This window comes from Typopeltis vanoorti, chromosome 15, assembly GCF_054136105.1.
Source record: "Typopeltis vanoorti isolate ZY-2024b chromosome 15, IOZ_Tvanoo_1.0, whole genome shotgun sequence".
NCBI lineage: Eukaryota > Metazoa > Arthropoda > Arachnida > Uropygi > Thelyphonidae > Typopeltis > Typopeltis vanoorti.
The window spans coordinates 69,888,308-69,906,956 of NC_143563.1; the positions used below are offsets into that span (position 1 = coordinate 69,888,308).

Consider the following 18,649-nt stretch of genomic DNA (forward strand, 5'->3'; position numbering starts at 1 on the left):
CTGTCAAAATAGGAAGCTGACTTCTCATTAGCTATACTATTCCTGCCCCTTAAGCAGACTAATGCAGGCTGGCTATTCGTCACTTATGTCTCCACCTGGTTTACTAATTGGATGTAATCACTTATAAAGTTGAATTATTGATGAAGTGTTTGAATTATTTTCGATTTTAATGGTAGAGACTGCACATATTTAATTCAGTATGAACTAAATAGGTTCACAATGAATGGTATTAATCGGAATGACTGAAATAAATAAGACAAAAACTGGTGTGATTCTTTCTAAGCAATAAATACAAAATGTTATATTCAGGCAATAACAATCAGGGAAAAGAAGGAATAGCTATAATATTCAACACTAAATACGAGGCTAATATTCTTGAATGGCAGGCAATATCAAATAGAGTGATGTGAGCAAATATCAGAATGGGGAACTGGACAATGAGACTTATTTTGTGCCTATGGTCCCACAGAAGGTTCTACTAAGGTAGAAGTAGAATTTTTTGCAGCTATAGAGAAAGCAACTGACACAATTAAAAAGGAAAGGTTGGTCCTTGTTGGGGATCTAAATAGAAGAGTAGTAGGAAATGATTGTCAGACATACAGAAATATTTTGGGAAAATTTGGAGAAAAGAGCAAAGCTAATAATGGCAAATACCTGTTGGATTTCTGCTCAAGACATGGACTGGTTATTACTAAATCAATGTTCTAACATAAAAATATGGATAAATTCACATGGAGAGAAGAGGGAAGGAATAAGAAAAGTCTGATTGACTGTATTATTGTTGATAGTGATGTTTTCCTACTGCTGTAGGACACTAGAGTGTACAGAGGATTTGAAATGGGAAGTGATCACCATTTAGTCTTGAGCAGGATAACATTAAATTTCTTATTGAAAAGAAGATCGCGTAAGAAAGTTTTAAAGTGAGTAAAAGTTGAGCAGCTCTCAGATACACAAACATTATTCAAGAAAAAATGAAAGAGTTTGAGAATAGGAACCAAACCTTGGAAATTCAGTGGCAAGCCCTGAAGAAAACATTGATTGATTCAGCCAGAGAGGCATATGGTGAAGTTGTATGCAAAGACAGAAAAATCAAAACTCTGTGGTGGACACAGAAAGTTAGAGTGAAGGAAAAGAAGAAAGCATATTGAAAGTTCCTAGCAAATAAATCAGCTTGTACTCTTAGAGAATACAGAGACAAATGTAAAAAAACTAAACACTGTGTAAAACTAGCTAAACTAAAGTTACCACTTTAAAAGTCCCATGGGAAGACTTTGGTAAGAACATAGAAAATAAATATAAAGAAGGTGGCAAAATATTCTGGAGGCTGTTGAAGAAGCTTAGAAATGGAGGAAAGAGTGCTGTAAAAGGAATTAGAGATGATAAAGGTGACATGAAAACAGGAGAAAAAGATATCCTTGAAGTATGGAGTAAGTACTTCGAAAAATTGCTAAATGAAACAAGAAGTGATAGCACGGTGGTAAAAAAAACACTCAACAGGCATACAGTCAGGAATACATATCCATACTTGAAGTAGAAAAAGCCATCAAAGGCTTGAAATTGGAAAGGCAGCAGGAGTAGATGATATTCGACCAGAAATGCTGAAGTATGGTGGTATAAAAGTCTTACACTGGCTGTACTGTATAGTTCAAAAGGCCTGGACAGAGGGACAAATTTCAGATGATTGGAGTAGAGCTCTCATAGCACCCATATATAAAAAGGGAAATAAAACTGAATGTGAGAATTATAGAGGTGTTTCTCTACTGAGTGTTCCTGGTAAGATATATACAAATATACTTGGGAAATGGTTGAGAAGAATTGTGGAAGAGAAGATTGGTGAAGAACAAGCTGGATTCAGGCCAAATAGAGGCTGTCAGGATCAGATTTTCACTTTACGACAGATAGTTGAGAAATCATGGGAATATAACAATGATTTGTATTTAAGTTTTGTAGACCAAAAGTGCCAAGAGAAAAGCTATTAAAAATGCTGCAATTGTATGGTCAATGGAGCATTATGTCAAGCAATACTTAGTCTTTATTTGAGTTGTAAGTCAGTAGTTAGAATTGAAGTACAGGAAGATGATTTGATGTTAAATCTGGTGTCAGACAAGGATGTGCATTATCCCCTCTGTTATTCATTATCTATATGGATCACATTAATAAGAAAAGCGGTATTAAACATGATATCAAAATTGGAGATGGGAGAATTTAATCTCAGCTCTTCACTTTATGCAGATGATGTTATACTTTTGAATAAATCCATTACATATCTGCAAGATTCCCTGACTAAATTGAATAACTGTTTGGTATGAAAATCAGCAGTGACAAGACAAAGACAATGAAAATTCAACTGCATTGTGAATGGAGAACTATAGAACAGGTAAAACATTTCAGCTACTTAGGCACAATTTTTAGTAAAGATGGTAAATTAAATATAGAAATAGAGACCAGGATGAACAAAGCTGGTATGCTAAAAAGTCAACTGAATAAATTTATATGGAATATATGGAATAAGAGAGAAATTAATCAAAACACTAAATTAGTTATATATAAGACAGTGTTCAAACCAATTTTTAAGTTATGGATCTGAGAGCTGGGTTAGAAATAAAACACTTGACCAAAGACTAGAGACCACAGATATGAGAGTCCTGAGAAAGATTAGGGGCATGAACATATAACATCAATGGCAATATCATATTAAAAACGAGGATATTAGGAAAGAACTTGACATTGTTGCCATCTAGGAATGTGTTATCAGAGCTAATTTCACGTGGTATGGTCACTTAAACAGAATGGGAAAGGAAAGATTAGCAAAACAAGTGTTCTTTGCCAGGTTGGCAGGAAAAAGACCCAGAGGAAGACAAAGATAGAGGTAGATTGATACGTAAAAAGTTCCTTAGAAGACAGAAATATAAGATCTGATAAACTTGGAGTCTTGACAGATAACAGATTGAATTGGAGGAAAAATTGTCAATAGTAAGCTAGTAAAGTTCTTCATTTATAGTCCGAGCACATAAGCGAGAGCTGTCGTTGAAGACTACCTAGAAGAGTCAATTCATGTTGAAGAGGAAAAAGAAATAAGGCGATGTACAAATTGGTCACCAACACGAAATCACATGCTTTATACGTAAAATTTTACAACTGTTATACAAGCAAAATAGTTACCACTTGAAAAACTACAATGATCATAAAAGAGAAGTTGATTTTCCGACCTGTAATAATAAACATTCATCCCACAATACGGATTGATTACCCTATTATCGGAATGGATTCTCCTTGTTTTGACATGTGCAGAAGTGTCGAAGGGTCTCGTATCTGTGGGCATACTATAGTACTATCATAACTTATAATGCCCCTTGAGGGTACATGTCTGGAATTTGATGATGATGAATGGTATTAATTTAAATAAATGACATTAATTTATGCTGACATGACATTTTGAAATTTAAATGGTAATTCCGGGTTTACATTTTTATGATTTCATGCTCTTCTAGTTCTCTTATTTCTTGTCTCACTTTAATTGTTTACATTTGTACTTTTTCATGTTGTCTTTCTGTGTGCGTTATATCCTGCCATCCTTTGTGCTCTGTCATCAGTATACAATTTCTCGTCATTTCCTTTGTTCTATTTCTTGGTACTTTCTTGGAATAGATTGAGGGAGGGTTAGTGCATTCTGTGTTCTAGGGATTCACTACTGTGAGCATTTATTGTATAGAGTTAGTTATTATATGTGAACCACAGAAAAAAAATATTAAGATCATAATTTTCTTTCCTTTCATTGTTGGACATAAATTATCCTGCTTCCTCACTACACACAAAAAACAACATAAACTTAATGTCTAGTTTAGTGGAAAAGCACGTGCAGTCTCAGATCATATTGCAGCACAGCGTTCTATCCTGTGAATGCAAGATGTGATGTTTTTTCATTAAACATATATTTATATTGCATGAATTGCATCATATGGCTTTTCTTCTAGTCTTATGGAGTAATGCTAGGGTTGCTTTTGCAAATTGATTCTGCTTATATTGGTCAAGTGTGGGCATTGATGAACTTTTAATGTTCTGAGATGTTTATTCCTGTTAAGTTATGCTGTGTTTGTATGCATGAATTGTGTTTCAGCCCTTGCTGTCTCCTGTATAATATTTGCTAGTTGAGAAATTAGTTATTTTCAGGTTTCTTGAATACTGTTAGTGTCTAATTAAAACCTCATTACAAAACTAGTAATGAGTTCTGTTATTGTATTATATTGCATTATTGTAAAATATTTTCTGTAATTCTTGTTTGGAGTTGATCTCCCTTTAAAAAAAAATTAAATTAAAATAAACAAATAAAAATAAAAATCTAAGAATGCTCTCTTTTTATTTTATTTTATTTATTTTTGATTTTGAAGAAATATATCTGATTTTCAATTCGATAAAAGTTATGAAGTTGTTTTTTGGTATATAGATATGTGGTGAGTATATTATGCATTTAGAAATTCAGCATTCATCCTAAATAGCAGAAATAGTGTAATTTTATATAAAAATGAAGGGTTAATGATTGTTTTGCAAATACAAACATAATATCTTTGCTACCTCTCTCTCTCTCTCTCTCTCTCTCTATATATATATATATATTATTTATTTATATATTTTTTATTTTTTTTTCCTATTTAGGAAAGGACCAATTAGGGCACCTGATAATTTAAGAGCAACAGTACGGTGGGATTATCAGCCGGATATATGTAAAGATTTTAAAGAAACTGGATTTTGTGGTTTTGGAGGTAAGTCCGACATTATAATATACCAGTCTTTAAATAGCATTTATAATGTTTAATTTACCTTCTAATGTAAAACACTGTAATAGTTTATCACTTTTTTCCACAGCTTGAACTACAATTAAATATTTCCCTCTGCTGTACTGCATAAAAGAATGAATCTTACTAGCACCAACTATCTCTTTTACAACCTTAGTCACCTGTTTTGCTTCTTCACATCCTGGAATTTCAGTTCCTAGATTTTGCACCCTTGGATGAATTGGTTGTGGCCCCTCCCATAATGCATAGCATTTACATGTCTGTAAGGATATGTGCCTTGCATTATGGGATACTAAGGCAACTGATGTGAAGTCATTAGGGGAAAAGCACATGCAGTCTCAGATCATATACAAGCATTCCAGTTTTGAAGTTCCTTCACATGCAAACGTTGTCTACACTTGGATAAAGGATGAAACCAAGAATATAATTTCTTGGCATCTTTAATTTCTAGTATAACCAAGTGAAAAAATCTTTCAACATCTTTCTCTAATTCAGAGTATTTTATTAATAAGGTGAGACACCTTTTGATTACTTGTATATAGGAAATATATCACTCTATATACATACAAGTAGGAGAGTTGTGTAATTCTCGACAAAAAGCTATCTTTCAACCAACACATCAAGTCTGTGTGCGCAAAGGCATCTAAAGCCATAGCCCAGATCTATCTGCTAATTAATAGAAATAGCAAGCTCAGCAACAGAATGAAATTGCAACTATACCAGATGACGATTCATCCTATAATCACCTATGCCTCTCCGGCCTGGAGCCACACCTCTAATGCTAACATTATCAAAATACAGTGAGTGCAGAACAAGTGCTTGAGAATGATTCTGAATGCCCCGTGGTGTTAGAAACAATCAACTTCATACAGACACAAATATTCCCTATATTTTATCTTTTCTACAATCCTTAGCATCCAAGTTTTTCCTAAAGACGTCCACACACATCCCAACGATTTGGTTCAGCAAGCTGCAGCATACGAGGCAATGGGCATATTCAAATAGAGAAGACCAAAAGCTATATTAGCCTTCTATAACGATGCATAATCTCCATGCCCATTCAGGGTGAGCAAACTGCTCATAAATTTTACCCTCACTGTAACCACAACAGATAGCAGGGAATATGAAAAGCATTTTGCTTCACCCTAAAGACATAAATGTCAATTGTTAATTGTAGGAGAGTTGTGAAGTTACTTCAATTGCAAACTGCTTACACTTGGATAAAGGATGAAACTAAGAATATAACCTCTTGGCATCTTTAATTTATCTTGTGTGTGTGTGTGTGTGTGTGTGTGTTTATACACACATGCATATTAAGTATTATTTTTATGTATAGATAAGTTCTGTGACTAAAGTAATATGCATATATTAAGTATTTTTATCTGTAGAAAAATTACACGCATTAGAATTTTTTTTAATGTCCATTAGGATTTAATTCTAATGGACATTAGAATTAAAAAATTCTAATGGACATTAGAAATGAAATTAGAATGAAAACTAATTCACTGAAAGGAAAAGATTCCCTAACAGTCTTTTAGTGGAACTATTTGAGAACATTATTTTGTGGTTCGGAGAACTGGTACTGATTAATAGTTCAGAGGTAATGTATGCAATAAATGAGAATCCCACTTTCTTAATGATATGTTTGATATGGCTTATTAGAATGCTAAGAAGCAGTTATTGCTATGTCCATTCATCATTGTCTAATGGTTTGCATCATTAGTTAAGATCATGAATACAATTTATTAATAGTAGAATCTCATCCAGTGCAATGAAACAAAGATTATATAGTATTGACATCAGAACACAAAACCCACAAGAACAAAATGCTTTTGCAAGATTCATAAAATTTTGTGGTTAATTATAAATAACCAAAAATGCCAGTTATCTAAAATCATTACCTTCCAGATACTTGTCTGGGGCCTGCTTAAATTTGTTTTAGGTATCATTCTACAATACTTTTTTTTATTAAAGTTTATTCCTGTAGTTTACTGCCCTGTAGTTCAAATATAGGAATATTTCCTTAAGTTTAATTGCAGCCAATCATTAGAACCATGTCCTTTAATGAGATTCCTGAAAAAATCAGCAAATATCCCTTTAATTCAATCTATTACTTTAACAGTTTTATAAACTCAAATCAAGTTCCTTCTTATTCCTCCTTTCTCTAAGGTCTGTAACCTACAAATTGATGCCTTTCCTCATAAAAAAAAATAGTCACTCAATCCAGATATTAACCTAATTGATCTCTACTCTCACTACATTTGCACTTTTGGCTTCCTTGCTGTATTATATAAAAAAAAATATATTGGACTTAGACTATTTTTGTCCTTTTGATTTTTCACTGTTTTAAGTTGTCCTTATCCAAATAATAGGCTAATGACCCATCAGTTTGGCACTATCTGCAGATTTTATATTCAAGGTTTTAATTTCATTATTGGTATCATTGATAAAAAATCAAAATTGACAGCAAATTCCTGTAGCTGAGCTCCTGGGATTCTACCATTTGTCATGTTTATACAGACTCGCCTCCTAATTCTGTGCAAGTTCACTTCACACGTGCATCTGTTTTCTGTGAAAAATTTTATTAGCAAAAATTTACTCTTTAATTAAATATATTTAAAAATCATTTGTTTTACTTGTTGCACAGGATATAAAATACACCACTATCATCTTAGAGAATTGTAAAATAAAAAATATAAAAATGTGCAATTTTTGTTTAACTCTTACTCTTGTTTCAGTATTTCTGCCATTAAAATGGTAATAGTGGTCCCAGGCATTCATATCTCAGTTTGGTTTCTCTGCATTTTGAAGACTAGAAACTATAAAAGAATTTATGGGAATCCAAAGGAGAGAACTGTGTGGAATTTATTTATCTTTTCAATATCCAATACTGTAGGAGAAAAACTTGGGAAAAACAAAGACACTGAATGCACCTAGATCATGTTCTAAAAAAAACAATTGCATCTAAGAATTAACACCAGTATAAAATATTTAAAACATTTAAATATCTGTGGCAGGAGAAATAGAAGTAATAATTGTGATTTTAATTATGATGTTAACATATTATTATAGTAGTATTTTATTTTCTCTTACACTCCACATCCCTTTTATGTATATTTTATATATCATTTGCAGCATTTATGTTAATGCTGCAGTCGATATGTAAAATAAATGTATTTTTTTTACTATAATAAATGTATGCTATTCCCTCTTGCATCTAACCAATATTCTTATGTCATTCATGGCTAATATTAACAAATTAACAATAATTTAATTCTTTACCCTTTGTTTTTGAGATAATTCCAGGTTCATATTTTTTAGAATTAGTGCATTGATGTTCAGTATCACTAATTTGTTGCACATATTAGTGAAGCTCATTTAATAACTTCCTTTAATGTAACAGTCTTTTTGACTTTCGATGTAGACACTTAATTGAAGGTGTCCTAAATGATACGAAATTATTACTACTAAATAAAGAACTGAAACATATTACCTGAATAGTCCAAGTGCTACTCTAACTTCTTTTAGCATTCATGATGAACTCTGAATTCTTCTGGAAAATAATTATCACTTTAGTATACATTTACTGCTCAGTTCCTTTTCATCTAAACGACGGCATTCTTTACTTTGCTGCCAGGTTCTTCTGTCAATGAACTCCTCTTTTATGGCAATGAGGATGACCTCAGTTGATGATGAATGCCTTTTCCACTAACAAAACCCCCTTCTTGTCATCTTTGCTTCATACTGTCGGATTTTTCTGCTGACCTTGTGACTACCTCTGCTGACAACGACAATCTGTATGAGACCTTCACATTGTGATGCCCCTACTGTCCGACCACAGGTGCGAGAGTCCTGGGTAGCAGATTGCCAAGAAGAGTCAATTCATGTTGAAGAAGAGAAATGAATAAAGCAATGTACGAATTCATCACCAACACATGTAATCACATGCTTATACATAAAATTTTTCAACTGTTGTATCAGCAAAATAGTTACCACTTTAAAAACTAGAATTTTCATAAAAGAAAAGTCAATTTTCCATCATATAATAATAAACACTCATCCACAAAATGCATTGATAACTCTATTATCAAAATGGATTCACCTTCTTCTGCCATGTGCATAAGTGTCAAGGGGTCTCGCATCAGTGGTCACAAATTATGTCTTCAAAAGCGACAGCTTTTATACAGAAAAGTCTTATACTTTATGCACGTGCTTGTTTCCCACGATTCGCAGTGCAAATGCACGTTATACACGTTATTCTGATATCACAGCTCTTGCATCACAAATTTGAATAACACATAATTTGCATTATGAATACAATTGACATATCTGAAATGTATTTCTCACAGATAATACATTTTTTTTCACAAGCAAAAACTTGTAAAAAGTGAGATTTTACAACGAAAAGCCTTGCAAAACTATACCTGTTACTTGTATATGATTAAGGCATGCCTTTATTATTATTTCATGGGAGTTCAAAGACATAATGGGAGGCCCCACGCTGTACATAATAAACATTCGCACCAGACTCTGGCAACCCATTTCACTCATTCATCACTCTTCAAGTGAATCCTTGATACTCTTATTAACCACACTCTTTAATTTACAGAGATGACTGCTTGTTGCTTGGTCTGCCTCTTTAGCTAAGTGCTGAAAAATTTCCTCATATCCTCTGATATGAGACCTTTTTAGTAGCTTAAATATTTCTATCATGCATCTTCTGCAATCCACAAACCTTCCCTCTACTTTCATAGAGAACATTTCACAGACCCATTGATATCTTGGTCACTTGCTTCCAGATTCCTTCCTCATTACCAAGAAATATAGGTGACCAGACCTGAGCACAGTAATTGAGATGTAGAATATGTGAGAATTAAGAATCTTTAAACTATTAAGCATTACTTTTGTTGGCTGAACAGTTAGAATGCAAACTCTCAAACCAACAGACTGAGGATTTGATTCCTGCTGTAAAAATGGTGCTTATGATTTTCTTTAGGTAAGAAATGAATTTCATCATCCAGTGTCAGTCCACCAACCCACTTATTGGTCCTAAAGCGGTTTGAAAAAGTTCCATGTTTGGTTTTGAAAGGATTCCTGGAATATGTAAAAAATATAAAAATTAAAATAATTATATAAAACATCCCTTAGCCCAGCCATTATACTAACATACTATAGTGATTATAGTGTGCTGTTTAAAATCATTCACAAGTGTTTTTATTGTCTAGTGAGCATTCCTGTGTCAGTTACTGCTGAAGCGTAGATTTTTTACCTCTATGCAAAATTATTATTTTGCATAGTTAAAACAGCCTGTAAGAAATTGTCTTCAGTGTACATTTGTTGCATGGTTTGTCATATCCAAGTTTTCTGGATGACGAAAGCTGATGTAGTATTGATATTTCCATATACATACGATATTTTGTCCAATCTGTTACATGATGTAATACAATGGTTTCCAACCTTTTTCCACTTGTGTATCCTTTTAAACCAAGTTCTATAAATTGTACCCCTTGTTTTTAAAATAGCTGTTTATAAATACTGACATTTATTGTTCCATAACTAACATTTTGCATTTTGTTTACTTTACTTGTTTTTCTGTCATTACTGATTATTTTTCGTGTACTCCTGAATGGCCCAGCATGTACCTCCGACAGTACAGGTACCACCGATTGAGAACTGATGATGTAATGAAATGCATAACTATATGGAATTCTCTAGACACATGGCAGCAGATCTAGAATGCTTATTTCACTAACCTGTCTGGAGAAAAACCTATTCTAAGGAAATACATACAGTTCACATACTGAATGGTTTGTATTCCTTAGAATATATACAGTGTGGTTGCAGGACTAAATGAAATTGGAATTTATGATAGGTAGGATTACTATACTCCAGGACACTAGTTGGTTTTATTTTTGCTCTCTGAACTTGAGTTGTTGATGAAATAGTGTTATGAGGTAAGATAATATTCTATATTCTATAGCCATTTTAATTAGGTGTTTCTTCAGTGTATAACCATTTTTTCTGCTATTGGAAAGGTTCATAGTGATTTTGTTTGCATATGAGTTTCTTGTGTCCTTTTATTGCAAGGTGATGATGGGGTCAGTACCAATTTCTGTTGGCTTCCCTATACACAGTACTGGTAAGTCGTGATTGCATTTTGGTGTTCATTACTAGAATGTTATAGCATTGTGCGTGCGTGTGTTACAGCTATACCTTTTGTTTAATAAAATTCCCACTGTTTTTGATTATGCAGTTTTTTAGTCAAAAGAAAACACGTTTTCTAGATGAAAATTAGAACACAAGCCACCCACATGTTATGATTTGAACATGTATACTAGTATGTATCTCTTTAGACCTCTGTTTTTAAGACCATTTTTCAAAACAGTTATTTGGAGATTTGTAAATGCAGTTGATTCTTCAGAGGTATAACGTCTCATTCTGGAATGATAGAACTCCACCACGCTTTGCTTTGGCATATGAATATTTGAATGTAGTGCACCAGATCAGTAAGTTTGCAGACAAATTTGTTTATCTGTGGAAATAAGTTATATAAAATGTGCAAGAAAGTTACATGATAAAAGTGATTTCACAGTGTTCTGGAAGATTTTATTTCTTTGTATAGTATAATATATTATAAGAAACGAGCTTTTAATTTTATATCCATATTACACTACTCAAGCAAGAAAAACCTTCCTGAACTATGCCTCCCACTAATTATGTCCTAATAAAAGGGGAGGAAGATGCCTTTAATTGTTGTCTTTAAATATCAAGAAGGTGGCAAAATATTCTGGAGGTTGTTGAAGAAGCTTAGGAATGGAGGAAAGAGTGCTGTAAAAGGCGTTTAGAGATGATAAAGGTAACATGAAAACGGGAGAAAAAGATATCCTTGAAGTATGGAGTAATTACTTTGAAAAACTGCTAAATGAAACGCAGTGATGATAGCACAGTGGTAAAAAACACTGACCAGGCATGCAGTCAGGAATACATATCCATATTTGAAGTAGAAAAAGCCATCAAAGGCTTGAAATGTGGAAAGGCAGCAGGAGTAGATGATATTCGACCAGAAATGCTGACGTATGGTGGTATAAGAGTCTTACAGTGGCTGCACTGCATAGTTCAGAAAGCCTGGACAGAGGGACGAATTCCCGATGATTGGAGTTGAGAAGAATTGTGGAAGAACAAGCTGGATTCAGGCCAAATAGTGGCTGTCAGGATCAGATCTTCACTTTACGACAAATAGTTGAGAAAGCATGTGAATATAACAAAGATCTGTATTTAAGTTTTGTCGATTTGGAAAAGGCATATGACAAGGTGCCAAGAGAGAAGCTATTCAGTACGCTGCAGTTATATGGTGTCAATGGGGCATTATATCAAGCAATACTTAGTCTTTATTTGAGTTGTAAGTCAGCAGTTAGAATTGAAGGAAGTACAGGAAGATGGTTTAATGTTAAATCTGGTGTGAGAAAAGGATGCACATTATCCCCTCTGTTATTCATAATCTATATGGATCACATTATGAAGGAAAGTGGTATTAAACATGATATCAAAATTGAAGATGTTAATATCAGCTCTTTGCTTTATGCGGATGATGTTATACTTCTAAATAAATCCGCTACAAGTCTGCAAGATTCTCTGACTAAATTGAATAGCTGTTGTAATAGATATGGTATGAAGGTCAGCAATAAAAAGACAAAGACAATGAAAATAGGCAGAATCATTGAAAATGTCAACTGTGTTGTGAATGGAGAACCTGTGGAACAAGTAAAACATTTCAGCTACTTAGGCACGATTTTTACTGAGGATGGTAAATTAAATATAGAAATAGACAACAGAATCAGCAAAACTGGTATGGTGCGAAGTCAATTGAATAAATTCATATGGAATAAGAGAGAAATTAGTCGGAACACTAAATTAGCTGTATACAAGACAGTGTTCAAACCAGTTTTAACTTATGGATCTGAGAACTGGATCAGAAGTAAAACACTTGACTAAAGACTAAAGACCACAGATATGAGAGTCCTGAGAAAGATTATGGGCATGAACAGATAGTATCAATGGCAATATCATATTAAAAACGAGGATATTAGGAAAGAACTTGACATTGTCAGCATCCAGGAATGTGATAGCAGAGCTAATCTCAGGGGTATGGTCACTTAAACAGAATGGGCGAGGAAAAATTAGCAAAACAAGCGTTCTCTGCCAGGTTGGCAGCAAAACGACCCAGAGGAAGACCAAGATATAGGTGGATTGATACGGTACAAAGTGCCTTAGACGATAGAAATATAAGATCTGATAATGTTGGAGTCTTGACAAGTAACAGACTGATTTGGAGAAAAATTGTAGATAGGAAGTTAGTAATGATGTAATTTTTGTCATGTAGTGCTATCATATTCTGTACACCCCTTGAGGATACATGGCAGGAATTTGATGATGATAATGAGGATATCTTTAAGTAAATTATAATGTAAGTATGCATTCTATAGTATTATTGTTACAGTGGATGACCTCATAATGTTTCAGCACATTAAAATATTTCAGCTACGTAGGCACAGTTTTTAGTGAAGATGGCAAATTAAATGTGGAAATAGACAACAGAATAAGCAAAGCTGGTATGGTGGTAGAGCCAGATGAATAAATTATATGGAATAAGAGTGAAATTAGCCAAAACATTAAACTATCAGTATAAGACAGTGTTGAAACCTGTTTTAAGTTATGGATCTAAGAGTTGGATTAGAAATAAAGCACTTAATGAAAGACCAGGGACCACAGATGTGAGAGTTTTGAGAAAAATTAGGGACCATCAATGGCAGAATCTTATTTTAAATGAAAGCATTAGAAAGACACGACGTTAGCATTCAAGAATGTGTGAGCAGTGCTAATCTAAGGTGATGTGGTCACTTAAACAGAATGGGAGGGGAAAGGTTAGCAAAACAGGTGTTTGATGCCAAAAAAGGCAGGAAAGAGACTCAGAGGAGGACCATGATCTAGGTGGATTGATTGTCAAAAGTGCCTTAGAAGAACAAAATGTTGGATACGACACTATTGAAGTGTTGACAAGTAATAGACTAATTTAGAGGAAAATTTTTGATATGAGATTAATAATGATGTAAATTAATCATAGCACTATCATAGTAGCCTTGTGAGCATCCATTGAGGGCATATATCAGGAAATTGATGATGAAATATTTTGTTCTAAATTTTGATGTAAATTTTTCATGTAGTACTATCATACACTGTACACCCCTTGAGCGTACATGGCAGGAATTTGATGATGATATTTTGTTCTATATCTAACGATTTCCTTTATTATGTTTTTCACAATTTCTTTTGTGTTATTTGTCATGATTTCTTTTATTTCTTTCGTGCTTATTTCCTGTGATTTTTTTTTAATTTCATAGGCATGGAGGAGCCAGTATTTTTACCTTAAATTCACTATAGTGAATCTTATGTTATAACAAACTATCTCTGTTCCCTAAGGTTTGCTGTAGCAATCATTTATTTTATTAGACATCACTTACTTATTATTCCTGGACTCATCACGGCTGTTCTACACTGCACTGCACACCACACTGCAATTTTATCTGTTATCTGTGTTCTATGGCTGATTTGCCTAGTCTGCAGGGAGGAAAAAAACCTTCTGCCCCCATATTGAGACCAACTGATTATGGGGAAAAAATCTTGGGTCTTTTTCATTGAAGGGCATATGTCCATCATGCTTCCAACTACATCACAAAAGCATCTAACATTGATGATACATGGGTGGGTCTCTAGTAAACTCTAGTGTTCTTGATAGTATATATAAAAGCATGACTGTGAATATAAATTTTTGTGCACATTTTGGCTGCATATGCTTAGATGGATAAAACATGAATAAAAATGAGTACAATTGGCTTCCAATGCATATACAGTTGGAATCTAATAATATAGATTATGATGCTTTGATATGATATTTATAGAATAATAAATTATTTTTTAATTGTTCAGGGATCCAAATGTCAGTAGTGTTATCTATTTAAATATATATATATATATATATATATATATATATATATATATATATATATATATATATATATATAATCAAAATATGCAGGTTTAGCATTTACCAATTTGCTTTTCTTTTCACATTCAGAATTCCTGAAATGTTATATCTCTCAATGAAATCAATTTCTAAGTGTAATTCCTAAAATCCTCATGATAACTTTCACTTTTGAGTATTGCAATTTAGCCATGGAAAGTTTGTAATCAAGTTTTTTTTTTTTTTTTTTTTTTTTTTTTTTTTTTTTTTTTTTTTTTTTTTTGAAGAGAAGAGAAACAGATAGAAAAATAAACTTAAATTCGAAGTGTAAAGGAATTTTGGTTAAAATATTTGAGTTAGAGCTATACTGTGCTCATAAGTTTATCCTTTAAAATGTATATGACTTCTGTTTACTTACTAAACAGAAATTGCTTATTAGTAGTGATTATAACTTACTATCAGTAAATCAGGTTTATCCAAATCTATTTATCTTCACTAATTCTGTAATATACCAGTTTCCAGCCTTTATAGCCAACACTGTGCCACTTTTCAACCTCAATATTACAAAATGAAATTAGCACAAATACATTATGGCATAAAAAGAAGAAAAAAAAACAGTACTGAATAACTACAAAAGCCTATCGACTCTGTCGAAGTTCAGTAGTGGTTTTTTTTTTTTTTTTTTTTTGTGCCATACCATACTACTCAAGTTTATTATATGATTTTGATATGTTCCATAGCTGAGAATGGGAAGGAGAAAACCATCAGTTGCAAGAATTCTAGAGAACTAACCACATCTATTGTTCCTGAATTATTCTGTCTACCATTGAAGTTGGAAATTTTTTTTTTTTTAATATAATTCTTTATTCATCACTGCATAAAAATTCTTAATCATTGAAATAAATTTTGACCAAACTAGATCACGCATTTTTGAGCATGTATATGTTCTTAAAGTTTACTTGAAAAAAGTTAAAAAAAAAAAAAAAAAAAAAAAAAAAAAAAAATGTAAAAAGCAATTAAGTTTCAACAATTTGTCATGAAGTTTTTAATAAACCACAAGTGATTATCGTGTGTGGTCTCATAACATAATGTATATTGATGTTGATTATTAATTTCATTGTAAGCACAGTTTGGAATTTACCTTGTGCTTATATTCCAAAATTCTAAATTTAAAAGAACTATAAAGTTTGTATCTTAATCAGTCCATTTGATTAAGCTTAATATCCCTTTACAGAGAGGATGAAAATTAATTTTTATTTAGGATCACAGAAATTATAGTACTGCTAATAGCTTTGCTGTTATTTTGCACAGGTGGATTTAAGATGGCCTTAAGGCCATGCAAACGTTGCGGCTGAACAGGGTCCAGAAATGGCTAAGGCTGGTACTGCAGGTGACATTTTTTTTTTTAAATTTAATGTAATTAAAATTATTACTTGTATCTTCAGTTTTATTTTCCCTTATATTTCTTATCTATCAAAACATTCAGCTATTTTTAAACTTCTTTGGATTTTTTTTTTTTTTTTTTTCCAGGCAAAAATAATCAATCAGGGTTATTTACAGACCTCTATATATATATTTTGTCAGCCATAATAAATGCAGCTTTTCTATATAACCTTAACCAGATAGGCTACAAAGTAGTGTTTCGTTTTGATTTATGTCAAAATTACATTGTTAAAATTTTTGGAATTTTTAATATTGCATAGTAAAACTACAAATACTTACGACTGTGTGATTTTCTTTTCTTGACTATTTGTATAATAAACTATAACACTTTTTATGAACGTTAGTCAAGTGAGTTTTAGTTTTTCATCCTACTAGTTTCACCGATTTTTGCTATCGGCATCTTCAGGGATACAATTGTTAAGCGATATGAAGGTAACAGACTAGGTTTTAACTGACAGTTCTAATTCATACAAAATTAGTATTGTGCAAGACAATGTTCTTGTCTCGGGAACATGATTTATTTGTTACGAGACATAATGTAATTGGTGTGAAAGTTCATTTCTTTGATGTTTAGTGATCTAAATTAAGAGGATAAAAATCCCTTATTATTTTATTTTACAGCCAGTATGTGAAACTCTAAGATTGAAAACTACGATCTAAGAGTTTCATGCCGACGAACTATTGGCGAATCCAAGTGTAAGTGACCACCTGGTAGTACCACACCAAGGCAACTCGAAGCAAAGGTGGAGCAAGCTCCCTCACTATCCTTGATATTTTCTCATAATGTAAAAACACACAGCTCCTAGGAGATGTAATATTGTTTTACATTATGAGGAGAGGTCGCTACCCAGACCGGTTTCAGCCTTTTTTGAGGTCTCATCAGTGAGTAGCTAGACCTGGATGATATCAAAGTTTAAGTGCAAAGAACTTACATACCTTCACTATACAAATGCCAGAAAGGTGTGCACATATATTATATTATAACTAAGATGAAAAGCCAAACGGCTTTTTTTTTTGGTGAAGTTAATTAAATTAAGAGGATAAAAATCCCTTATTCTTTTATTTTACAGCCAGTATGCGAAACTCTAAGATCAGAAACTACGATCTAAGAGAAACTCTTAACTTTGTTAACTAACTTTGCCGGAAAAAAAAAAAAATAAAATAAAATAAAAATTTAAAAAAACAGCTTTTCGGCTTTTCATCTTGGTTTAGTGATCTAATTAAAGTTTTCCAAATTTCCAGTAGGATTTTTTCCGATAGAGATGTTTTTTAATTTTTCAATAAAATGTTGTGAGTTTTGAATTATTATTATTTTGAACTATTACGTGGAATGACTAACTGGCCTATAGACTTAATAAGAAAACTAAAATCCATGCACCCGTTGACTCCAAGATTGTATGGCGTTCCTAAAATACATAAAGAGGGTATACCATGACATCCAATAGTTGATAGAATCCATTCTCCAACTTACCAACTGTCTAAATATCTAGCAAAGATTTTACAACAACACATTCACAACTCGGATACTTATATCAAAAACTTACATTTTATTGAAAAATTAAAAAACATCTCTATCTCTGAAGATGATATACTAGCAAGTCTTGACTTCACATCTCTGTTTACAAACATTCCAGTTGTGGAAGTCATCAACATCTTGGACACCTTATTCCCAAGAAACATCGCTACTTTGTTCAATCAAACTTCGAACTATTTCATTTGGCAAAAAATGGTCTACAAACAACTTACTGGATTAGCCATGGGTAGCCCCCCCCCTCTCTCTCTCTCTCTCCTTCTTGTGCTGACTTATTCATGGACAACCTAGAGGATAAAATCTTATCTCAAATTACCCCAAAACCGAAAACTTGGTACACATATAGATGACATCTTTATCATTTGGAATCATACGAAAGAAGAACTAATGGATTATTTCAACCAGATCGATAGTTTCCACCATACCATCAAATTCACATTAGGAATTGAAAAAGATGAAAAACTTCCATTCCTAGACATCCTAATAAAGAAACAAACCAATAACAGTATCAACCTGTCTGTGTATAGAAAACTTACGAATACTGGACATTACCTCCATTTCAACTCGTCACATCATATATCCCAGAAACCTTAGCATAATTCATATGCTTAAGAAAAGAACTATACAGTACACCACAGACCAAGATGACTTACAAAAAGAATTAACTACAATATCCAGAGAGCTATCCTTAAATGGTTATCCTAAAAGACTCTGCAACAAGATTCTGTTTTCGGATATACCACAACACCCAATACATCAGTACTATAACTATTCCATTTGTCAGCAGCATGTCCAAAAAATTGGCTATCCTTCTAAAACCACACAGTATTAGAGCAGCATTCAAGCCGGTCAATACTATTCAAA

At 32.8% G+C, this 18,649-nt stretch overlaps 1 protein-coding gene across 1 annotated transcript in view; it reads left to right on the plus strand.

The window, feature by feature from the left end:
• mdlc (RING finger protein mdlc) overlaps positions 1 to 18,649 on the plus strand; it is a 159,067-nt gene that overhangs the window by 65,428 nt on the left and 74,990 nt on the right. Inside the window, exon 6 of the mRNA XM_090404918.1 lies at positions 4,654 to 4,760. Coding sequence (XP_090261044.1) covers positions 4,654 to 4,760 — 107 coding nt within the window. The remainder of the gene's footprint in view (positions 1 to 4,653; positions 4,761 to 18,649) is intronic.